The sequence below is a fragment of the Mobula birostris genome, chromosome 1, assembly GCF_030028105.1.
Source record: "Mobula birostris isolate sMobBir1 chromosome 1, sMobBir1.hap1, whole genome shotgun sequence".
NCBI classification, from domain to species: Eukaryota; Metazoa; Chordata; class Chondrichthyes; order Myliobatiformes; family Myliobatidae; genus Mobula; species Mobula birostris.
The window spans coordinates 67467170-67479421 of record NC_092370.1 but is presented as its reverse complement, the minus strand read 5'-3'; the positions used below and the strand labels follow the sequence as shown (position 1 = coordinate 67479421).

The following is a 12252-nucleotide window of genomic DNA, read 5'->3' as shown; positions in this document are numbered from 1 at the left end:
GTGGGCCTTCATTGCTAAAAGGATTGAATTAAACAGCAGGGAGGTTATGCTGCAACTGCACAGGGTACTGGTGAGGCCACACCTGGAGCACTGCGTGCAGTTCTGTCCCCTTACTTGAGGAAGGATATACTGGTTTTGGAGGAGGTGCAGAGGAGGTTCACCAGGCTGATTCCATTGATGAAGGGGTTGGACTATGAGGGGAGACTGAGTCACCTAGGACTGTACTCACTGGAATTCAGAAGGATTAGAGGAGATCTTACAGACACATATAACATTATGAAAGGGATAAATAATACGGAGGCAGGAAAGTTGTTTCCACTGATAAGTGAGACTAGAACTAGGGGACATAGCCTCAAGATTCAGGGGAGTAGGTTTAGGATGGAGATGAGGAGGAACTGCTTTCCCCAGCGGGTAGTGAATCCTATAGAACCCTGCCCAATGTATCAGTGGAGGGTACCTCAGTAAATATATTTAAGACAAGGTTGGATAAATGTTTGCATAGAAGGGGAATTAAGGTTTGTGGGGAAAAGGCAGATAGGTGGAGATGAGTCCATGGCCAGATCAACCATAATCTTATTGAATAGTGGAGCAGGCTCAATGGGCCAGATGGCCTAGTCCTGCTCCTATTTCTTAAGTTCTTATGAAATAGTCTCCACTTGCCCAAGTGCAGCTTCTTCAACTCTCAGCAAAATGGCACCATCCAGGACACTATATCTCACTTGAACGGAACCCCATTAACCACCCTAAACAGTCATTCCATCTATTTCCAGCAGAGTAGACTGTAAGGTGATTTATCTCTAAAATGCACTATGAAATTTCACCTTGGTGACCCCAATAACTCATCCCTAACCTGCAATCTGTATCACCATGATGGACGACAATAGCAGGCACCTAGATGCAGCGCCACCTGCAGGCTCTCATCAGTCATGCACCATCCTAATTCTAAATGTATTCTCTCCCTTATCATCACTGGGTATAAAACCTGGAAATCCCTACTGAACATCAGTGGCAGTATCTCCTCCAGGACTGTAGTAACAGCCACCACCTTAAGGGCAAATAGGGGTGAATAACAAATGCTGGCCTCATCAGTATTACCAGGCCCTCCATCCCGCACCCCCCAATAAAAAAATTAAAACGATGAGACCTATCATAAACAGCAATGAGAACCAACACTGAAGTCTAAAGGCAAAGTGGACTGAGTTGGGAGTAAATTGTGAACCAGTTCAGTAATGCAGAATCTTGCTGGTTCATCAATAATATTAGTTTTCCTTTTAGCCATGCTGAATGCTTTATCTGCTATACTGTATCTCCGCTTGAAGAGTCCCATGATATGTCTGCCGCGTTCACAGAGGCAAAAGTTGCAAATTCTCATTACCTTATCCTCACTTCTAGAAGTAGGAACACAAATGAATCTTTAATCCAATTACATAAAACAATACTGCATCTAAAAAAAATGACAAAATCCATTTACTTTTTTTATTTTGTAGTTTATTTGTATAATTTATAGACATTTTAACTCTTTACACAGCAAAGAAAAAAATTTCACATCATCTAAGTCAGCAAAAATAAATCTGGTTCTGATTCGCTCCCTGGATTACCAAGATGACACATTTGGGTTGAACAGCAACATTAAAGCAGCGGCACAACTGAACTGAGTTTCTTATAGATCTGATTTTCCACATGTTTCATAGAACATAGAACAGTACAGCACATCACAGGCCCTTCGCCACAATGTTGTGCCAACCCTCAAACCCTGCCTCCCATATAATCCCCCACCTTGAATTCCTTCATATATCTGCCTAGTAGTCTCTTAAACTTCACTAGTGTATCTGCCTCCACCACTGACTCAGGCAGTGCATTCCACGCACCAACCACTCTCTGAGTAAAAAACCTTCCTCTAATATCCCCCTTGAACTTCCCACCCCTTACCTTAAAGCCAAGTCCTCTTGTATTGAGCAGTGGTGCCCTGGGAAAGAGGCACTGGCTATCCACTCTATCTATTCCTCTTATTATCTTGTACACCTCTATCATGTCTCTTCTCATCCTCCTTCTCTCCAAAGGGTAAAGCCCTAGCTCCCTTAATCTCTAAACCAGGCAAAATCCTGGTAAATCTCCTCTGTACCCCTTCCAATGCTTCCACATCCTTCCTATAGTGAGGCGACCAGAACTGGACACAGTACTCCAAGTGTGGCCTAACCAGAGTTTTATAGAGCTGCATCATTACATCGTGACTCTTAAACTCTATCCCTCGACTTATGAAAGCCAACACTCCATAAGCTTTCTTAACTACCCTATCTACCTGAGAGGCAACTTTCAGGGATCTGTGGACATGTACTCCCAGATTCCTCTGCTCCTCCACACTACCAAGTATCCTGCCATTTACTTTGTACTCTGCCTTGGAGTTTGTCCTTCCAAAGTGTACCACCTCACACTTCTTCGGGTTGAACTCCATCTGCCACTTCTCAGCCCACTTCTGCATCCTATCAATGTCTCTCTGCAATCTTCGACAATCCTCTACACTATCTACAACACCACTAACCTTTGTGTCGTTCGCAAAGTTGCCAACCAACCCTTCTACCCCAAAATCCAGGTCATTAATAAAAATCACGAAAAGTAGAGATCCCAGAACAGATCCTTGTGGGACACCACTAGTCACAATCCTCCAATCTGAATATACTCCCTCCACCACCACCCTCTGCCTTCTGTAGGCAAGCCAATTCTGAATCCATCTGGCCAAACTTCCCTGGATCCTAAGCCTTCTGACTTTCTGAATAAGCTTACCATGTGGAACCTTGTCAAATGCCCTACTAAAATCCATGTAGATCACACCCACTGCACTACCCTCATCTATATGCCTGGTCACCTCTTCAAAGAACTCTATCAGGCTTGCGAGACATGATCTGCCCTTCATAAAGCCAATGCTGACTGTCCCTGATCAGACCATGATTCTCTAAATGCCCATAGATCCTATCTCTAAGAATCTTTTCCAACAGCTTTCCCACCACAGACACAAGGCTCACTGGTCTATAATTACCCAGACTATCCCTACTACCTTTTTTGAACAAGGGGACAACATTCACCTCCCTCCAATCCTCCGGTACTATTCCCGTGGACAACGAGGACATAAGGATCCTAGCCAGAGGCTCAGCAATCTCTTCCCTCACCTCATGGAGCAGCTTGGGTAATATTCCATCAGGCCCCGGGGACTTATCCGTCCTGATGTATTTTAACAACTCCAACACCTCCTCTCCCTTGATATCAACATGCTCCAGAACATCAACCTCACTCATATTGTCCTCACCGTCATCAAGTTCCCTCTCATTGGTGAATACCGAAGAGAAGTATTCATTGAGGACCTCGCTCACTTCCACAGCCTCCAGGCACATCTTCCCACCTTTAACTCTAATCAGTCCTACCTTCACTCCTGTCATCCTTTTCTCCTTCACATAATTGAAGAATGCCTTGGGGTTTTCCTTCACCCTGCACGCCAAGGCCTTCTCATGCCCCCTTCTTGCTCTTCTCAGCCCCTTCTTAAGCTCCTTTCTTGCATCCCTATATTCCTCAATAGACCCATCTGATCCTTGCTTCCTAAACCTCATGTATGCTGCCTTCTTCCACCTGACTTGATTTTCCACCTCACTTGTCACCCATGGTTCCTTCACCCTACCATTCTTTATCTTCCTCACCAGGACAAATTTATCCCTAACATCCTGCAAGAGATCTCTAAATATCGACCACATGTCCATAGTACGTTTCCCTGCAAAAACATCATCCCAATTCACACCCGCAAGTTCTAGCCTTATAGCCTCATAAGTTGCCTTCCCCAATTGAAAATCTTCCTGTCCTCTCTGATTCTATCCTTTTCCATGATAATGCTAAATGCCAGGGAGTGTTTGATACCTAACAGGGAATATGTTGGGATGCATATTCAAATTTTAGGCTTTGCCACCAAATGTGTGCCAATGTCTCAGTCACACTTGCACCAGTTGGTACATGTTTTATAGTTAGAAAATAGATACAAATTTTACTGAGCAGTCATAAGCATATTGATGGTAAACTGAAAATCATGCCTTTCATCTATAATTATTCAAAAATCAGATATTAATATACATATCTTTTGATTACCACTTGACTATACCTCTTCCCACCCTGTTTCCTGTAAAAATGCTATTTCCCTTTTCTCAGTTCCTTTATCTTTGCCACATCTATTCCCAGGATGAGTCTTCCTTTCCAGGACATCAGAGATGTCCTCCTCCTTCAAAAAAACAGGGCTTCCCTTCCTCCATCGTTAATGCGGCCCTCACCTGCGTCTCCTCCATTTCCCAAGCATCCTGTTACGTACCCCGTAACTGGGTTGCCAAACCAGCAGAAATGGATCACTCAGTTGGAGTCTGGATTACTAGAACTAAGAAAGTTTTATTAAAGAAACAAGCAACACAGTAATCGAAAGGATAATAAATGCAACAGTTCAGCAATGATAAACACACATGTGCACAGAATTAAGATAACAGCATCAATCAAGCTCTATCGTTGTCTAGGGGTAAATGACCAATTTCAAAGTGACACAAAGTCCAGTTCAATTTAGTTCAGTTCGCAGTGATCGTTGCCATGGCGATGGACAACGTGGGGAGAGGGAGAGAGAGAACGAGAACGAATGATCATTCAGAACGGCTTCCACTCACAGACCGGCGATATTGCTCACAAGCAGCTTTCGGGCGAGTCCTTTGTGATGTCACCTGGGGTCACCGACTGTGACCCCTCCTCCAGATGTAGTCGATCCACTGCAGTGAACCCGGCACCCAAGCAAGGGTGGACACACACCGGGTTCCCGCTGATCGTACCTTTCCACTCTGTGCATTTAAGGCTGATCCCCCGATCAGCCGTCCAAGAGCTTCCCACCGACTCGTGAGAGGCGCACCGCTTCCAGGGTCTCATTACCTCGAGTGTCGTGTGTCCTGCCTTAGCGAACCTGTCCCTTTTTATCCCCCTGCTGGGGTATCGCCTGTCCATCACTTCAAACAGTTCAGGGTTCAAAGGGGGAGCCGCTCCAGACAGCTCTCTCTCCCGTCCCTTCATTACAATTCTCCAGATGCTGCTTCATTGTTCCTTATCTCTCCTTCCCCTGAGGACAGGTGGCAGACCAACTGCTGATGCCACTGATGCTAGCCCAGGCCAGCAAACATCTTAATTTATGTGTATTCTCTTCACAATCCACACTCACCCTATCTTTCTGCTGCTTTAACAGTGATAGAGTTCCTCCTGGCCTTGCCTAACACCCCTTGAACCTTTGCATCCAACAGATCATTCTCTGCAACTCCCACCATCTCCAAAGGGATCCTACCACCAATCACTCTTTACCCCATGCCCCCCACTCCCTGCTTTCCACAGTGATCACTCCCTCCATGATTCCGTTGTCCATTCATCCCTCCCCACTAATCTCCCTCCCGGCACTTAACCCTACCAGCAGTTAAAGTGCCACCTACCCATTCACCTCCTCCACCACCTCCATTCAGAGCCCCAAACAGTCCTTCCAGGTGAGGCAGCACTTCACCTGCAAATCTACTGGTATCATCTATTGTGTCTGTTACTCCCGATGCACCCTCCTCTACACCGATGAGACCCGGTATAAAGTGGGGAACTGCTTCGTCGTGCACCTCCACTCTATTTTCCTAAAGTGGAGCTTCCCAGTGCCAAACTTTTTAATTCTGATTCCTATTCCTGTTCTGGCATTTTAGTCCATGGCTTCCTCTTGTGCCAAGGTGAGGAACAACACCTTATATTCCATCTTGGTTGCTTCCAAACTGAAGGCATGAATATTGATTTCTCCTTCTGGTACTTTTTAACCTCCCCTTTTCATCTACTCCCCACTCTGGTCTCTTACCTCCTCTCACCTGCCTATCACTTCCCCTGGTGCCCTTCCTCCTACAGTCCAATCTCTTCCCCTATCAGATTTCTTCCTCTCCATGTCACCAGGTTCAGATATGGCCCAAGTGTGGAGCCAGAGACACTGAAGCGAGTTGATAGTTCACAGACTTTAATGCAAACAGAGTTAAAAGGGATAATAAAACAATGAACGCTAGGCCAAACAGGGCCGTTAACTAAAACTCTCAAATGGAAAACGAAGCCTACACTGCGGCTGAAAATAACAACTAAATATTAAACGAATATACCTAATCTTCAGAGTCAGTTGACTCGACAGTCCGATTTCTCAGGCAAGACTGAATGCAAACAGGCAGTGAAGTATTGCTGTGCTGTGTTCAAGTCTTGACAAGCACTACGAAGGAAAGAATGGAGTTAAATACTATCCCAATGAATTAGTAATTAGCTGACACATGCATATTCACGAGCGCAACTGCTGTGTCTGCTGTGCTGCCGAATCTGTGGTTGTGGCACTCCAGCCCTTCATCGTTCCCACCCACCTGGCTTCATCCATCTCCATCTAGCTAACCTCCCTCCCCTCCTCCCACATTTTTTTAATATTCTGTTGCCTTCCCCTTTCCTTTCCTGTCCTGAAGAAGGGTTGTGGCCTGAAACATTTCCATGGATGCTGCCTGACCTGCTGAGCTCCTCCAGCATTTTGTGTTTGTTGCTTTGGATTTTCAGTATCTGCAGAATTTCTTGTGCTCATTGCTTAAAAGTACAAGGAAGAAAGTTGAAGAGTGAGCTGATACTAAATGAATTGTATAAGTTTATTGAAGTAGCTTAATAAATTGTTTAACAGTGCTGTCCATTGCTTTTTTATGCCTTAATTTCCACAGGTCAAGAAAACTAAATGACTAAAAACTAATATTTTCTTTAAAACAATGCATATGATACATTACCATGGTGTATTAATTGGATGCAGTAATGAGATGACAAGAATAAATTCCAGCAATTCTGACAGGCAATACTTATTAAATAGGAGAATCTGATGAAATAATGAATGAGTAACATTTATAAATATACACAATTCTACAAATAAAAATGGCAAATGCTGGAAATACATGGCAGTTAAGTTGGCACCTAGTTTAAAAAAAAAGATAATGGCCTTTCACCAGACAGTGTCAGGCAATGAGACACAATTTCAATACCTGGAAGCCTGCAAACAATTAGTTGTATTCCTATAGCGTTAATATTCTACAACATTGATTCAATCCATCTGTACTTCTTACAACAGATTTGGAAATAATATATTGAAAATGTGCAAGCTAAGGTTCCATGACATCACTAGCATCATAAATATTACCAAATCAAAGGGACTTTCATTCTTCAAATGTGGGCTGGAAAGACCCAAGAATGGACAGGCCATAAAAAGATCCTTGAATTTCCCACCCTTTCAAATTCCTATTTCTGCCCATTGATATTAAACTTGAGAATTTTCTGGGAAGGATGTGCCTACACTCCCCAACCCCTGAAAAAAAATCAATCCCAACACTTCAGATGCAATTAATTCAATTTTTGTCTGTTTGTTAAACATCCTGCATGTTTACAAAAATCTGTTTGTAAGTTTCCTTGAAATTCACTACTTATCTGTAATTTTCTCTAACTGATAAAACAGAAAAAAACTTGAAAGATAAAATCAGGAAAAATAAATATTGCAAAAAGTTAATCAATACAGCCAAGGCTTCTAATCATTACGTATCCACTTTCTAAAAATGGTAATTAACATACATCATGGATTGGATAATATAGTTTACAGTATAATCACTAAGTTTTCTTTTAAAATTCAATAGTTAAATTATTCCATAAGACTTAGTACAATATACTTAAAAAGTTATAATATGCAAATCATTTTTATTCCATAATCAAACAACTAAAACTGCTGTTTACATTGGTGCCAGATACAGGCATATAAATCTAAAATTCAAAAGATGAATTATAACAATAGTATAAAAACTGTAGAATATATTAAAGACTAATAAAAGATTGCTTTTTTAAGCATTTCTAAATATGTTACCAAAGGCAAATGAACAATTTTACAGATAGCAATGGTAAATAATTATAATACAATGATTTGACCTCACGTACTTGTAAAAAAGATAGTTTATAAATTCATACAAAATATTTATAATGCAACAAAATATTTTAAATAATCATAAAACTATGAAAAACTACAGATGTTACATACAATACATTGAATGTTAATACATGTGTCACTGATGGTATTTAAGGAAACTTTGTTTGGCCGAATGCATTATAAACATTTAGCTATGAATTTAGGAGGGTTAAGGATTCGGCTCATTTGGAGGACGAAGCTTGCGGGTGTTGAAGTAACACACCACTTGCTGAGGTAATTCAGCGAGGACACTCTGTGCAAGAGCTTCTTTTGTTGCCTGTAGAGACATAGAAAAAATATTATTCTAGTTTAATTCATATAGACAAGCTGAAATTTAGCATAAAATATGAAGTGAATTGACTTGACTTTATTTTTTTACATCTTTCACATACATGAGTAAAAATCTTTACCATATAATCATATAACAATTACAGCACGGAAACAGGCCATCTCAGCCCTTCTAGTCCGTGTCAAACTCTTACTCTCACCTGGTCCCACCGACCTGCACTCAGCCCATAACCCTCCATTCCTTTCCTGTCCATATAGCTGTCCAATTTAACTTTAAATGACAATATCGAACCTGCCTCAACCACTTCTGCTGGAAGCTCGTTCCACACAGCTACCACTCTCTGAGTAAAGAAGTTCCCTCTCATGTTACCCCTAAACTTTTGCCCTTTAACTCTCAACTTATGTCCTCTTGTTTGAATCTCCCCTACTCTCAATGGAAAAAGCCTATCCACGTCAACTCTATCTATCACCCTCATACTTTTAAACACCTCTATCAAGTCCCCTCTCAACCTTCTACGCTCCAAAGAATGAAGACCCAACTTGTTCAACCTTTCTCTGTAACTTAGGTGATGAAACCCAGGTAACATTCTAGTACTCTCTCTATTTTGTTGACATCTTTCCTATAATTCGGTGACCAGAACTGTAATGTTTCCGCCTAAATGTGCAATGTGCAATTTATAGCAATTTGTAATAGATAGTAGTAGTAAATAGTATGTACAACAGGACAGCTAAGAATAATAAGAATTAATAATTCTTATTATTTGGGGAAAAAACAATCTGAAATGGATCAAAAATTAAATACATAAAAATGAAGCATGATTTATAATATAATTATTTGGGGGGAGATATCCAAATCAATAGTCTTTAAGCATACACCAGAATTATTTACTTGATTAAAGATGTTCCACTGAAAATAAAAATACAATTGTAATAGTTCTTGAAGAGAAACATTCACAAAAACTTGAAACATGATATCTGGAGCCGAGTCACTTACTTTTCTTCCTATCCAAATTGCTAATCTATAACTTAACTCAGATTTGTATGTGCCCATATCCCTTAATGAGTTACGCAATCTAAAATCTACTAATGTCAGAACCAAAAATAAAAGTCACTCTGCTATTTGTTGACAAGCCATCAACATTTCTACCACCCTTTAGGTGCATGCACATGTGCTTTTTAACTTCTCTCAGGAGAAGTTGGGCTTTAATGTTTTGAATGTGCTGAGTCTTGGCTTCTCTCTACTTAATCTTTCAGTACGTCCATAGATTTTGAACATTTACATCAAATTAACCCTTCTAAATGCTGGTGAACACAATCTTTCAAAATAACTCAAAAATAGCCTAAGCATTATTTTTCTAAATCCACGCTGCGTTCCTTCCATGGCCAATGTAGTTACGGAGCTCATACCCGTGTAGAGCTAGAGCACAGAAATGCAAATAGGGGTGCTATAACCAAGATGTGGAACTGGCAAAGAGTGATTTACAACAAAAATAAGAAGCATGGCAAACTAAAGCATTCATCTAAATAAGTTTTATATAGCCCTTTGAAAAATGCTTTAAGCAGACAGAATGGAGCTGGTTAGGCCATTACATTATGATGATGTCATTCTCATAACAAAGAGCGGCAAAGAAAATGTCCCTTTGCTAATAAGTAACATGTTTTCATCAAAAAGAAGGATTTCAGCAGAGTGATATAAAGAGGGTAGAGAATGAAGCAGCAGTGCCAACTACCTCGGGGAATCAAGAGTAAACCGAGCATTGTGAAATATTGCAGATTTTATAGACATGGGTATAAAAGAACAAATTAATTAAAAGCAAACAAGTGACTTTGCAGCAGTAACATTCACCATACTACATGTCTATACCAAATTGTATCTTATTTTGTTTTAAATAATAGGAACTATGGCTACAAAACATGGCCATATTTCAAGTTTGCTAAACTGATTTTCTCAAAAGAATGCTACAAAAACAATGACAATAATTAAGCATCTATTATGTAGGTTCCCAACCATTTTTATGCCATGGACCCCTACCATTAACTGAGGGGTCCATGCTCTGCAGGTTGGAAACGGCTGATTTAGAACTCACAATTCCTTGCAGAATACATGAAGGAATTTTAAAAAATTGCATGATCATGAGCTACAGTGACTCAAATCATGTGTTTTAAATTCCAGACTTGAAAAGAAACCAATAATATCTCTCAGAAATTGTTTCCAGTCTTCCAGACAAAGCTACAGCTCTCAGTCTATTAGCATGGATGGAAATTAGAATGTAAACTCAAATATATAAGAGAACAATAGCCACCTGATATTGAATCAGACAAATAGAGATTTAACACATTCATAAAAATTCAAACATTTAGGAATAGAATAGAAGAAATGGAAAATACTGTAAGACCGCAGCAAGTCAGACAACAATTTATAGGAGAAACAGAGTTAATATTTCAGATCCAAGACCCTTTATCAAAACTAGAAACATACTGATCTGATCACAAAGATAGCAGGAGTATGAAGGACATTAAAACAATGATAATTAGCTTTAATGTTAAATCTGGAGTACTGATGCATTGTTATTTATGCATATATGGGCAAAATCTTCTAAACAAAAATTAGGAAGAGGTTTCAAAAGTAGAGTTACAACAAGTAGCCAAAGAAACTTTTGTAGTTTGGAAGCAAAAGGCCATGAAGTTTGAAAATGACTGGAAGACTGGAACACCAATGAAACTTGGCAAGTTTGTAAGACCTGGGAATATAGGGTTACTGTGATGTCATTTTACTTTATGTTAATTGGAATTTTGAGGCTAGGCAGACAAATATCGAATTCAAGCCTGGAAAAGAACATGTGTTCAGTAAACGATGCAGCAGATAGCGTTGGGACCTCAGCACTCCAGGGACCCTGGTTCCATCTGGACTGTACCTGTTGTCTTTATGATGACCACAAGTTTCTGCCGGGTGTTTGGAACTCCTCCCGTGACCAGAAGAAATGCTGGTAGTTTAATTGCCTGCTGTACGTTGTCCCTTAATGGTGTAAAAAGTTGAGAAAGGGGTGATATTTGATTGGGATAGTGACGTGTCGGTGTACAGGAGATAAGAACAAGGAAGTTGGGTCTTGGCATTGTTTCTCTGGGTGCTGGCATAGACCTGATTGGCTAAGTTGCCTCTTTCTCTATCAAAGAGCTGGAGGAAAGAATCAAGGTTTAGGGGCAGGCATACAGAGTTTGGCTAAATAGTCATTTGAACTGTTGAATCTGATCAAGCAAATACAGCTAAGTGGTCACTCACCAGGCACTTACCATCACAGTCAGTAAATGAGCAGATCACAAATGCGATAGTTATGAAAGGAGTCAAACATAAATACTTCCCTGAAAATACCACACACTTTTGTAATCATATCACTGTTTCAAGCCCATACAGAACTTACATTATGAAACTTCCTAAAAGGCACAAACTGGACAATGTCACGGATAGCTATTTCTCCAGTAGGTGATTTTAGAACACATTCGTCGCCATCCAGAAACTCCATGGCACTGAAATCTGCTCCGCCAACACCAACGATGATGATAGACATTGGCAACTTAGCGGCATTAACGATGGCCTGTCGTGTATCGTCTAAATCGGTTATCACTCCATCTGTGATGATCAGCAGGATGAAGTATTGCTGTTAGGAGAAAAGAAAACCATCTCACCATGTGACTTAGTTTACCCATATTAATCAGCTGTATTGAAGTGGAATTTAACCTATGAATGAATCTCCATTATTTATACAGATGTTGTAGTATTTCAGGTTGATTTTGATTCACAAAAGACGCTAGCTTCCATTAAGAGTTAAGTGCAGCTAAAACTATAAGTAATGGAGAAACAAACTGAGAATAGATGCTGGGAAAACCTTTGAAAATATGATACTCTATTGTATCAATTTTTAAGCACACCA

The 12252-nt window shown here is 40.5% G+C and overlaps 1 protein-coding gene across 1 annotated transcript in view; it reads right to left on the bottom strand.

Moving 5' to 3' along the window:
• Positions 1–6670: 6670 nt before the first annotated feature.
• The window catches only part of LOC140196813 (copine-3-like), a 69101-nt gene continuing 63519 nt past the window's right edge, over positions 6671–12252 (bottom strand). Inside the window, exons 15-16 of the mRNA XM_072256637.1 lie at positions 11743–11979; positions 6671–8312 (exon numbers count right to left, since the gene is read on the bottom strand). Of these exons, the coding sequence (XP_072112738.1) occupies positions 8205–8312; positions 11743–11979 (345 nt within the window). The 3' untranslated portion in view covers positions 6671–8204. The remainder of the gene's footprint in view (positions 8313–11742; positions 11980–12252) is intronic.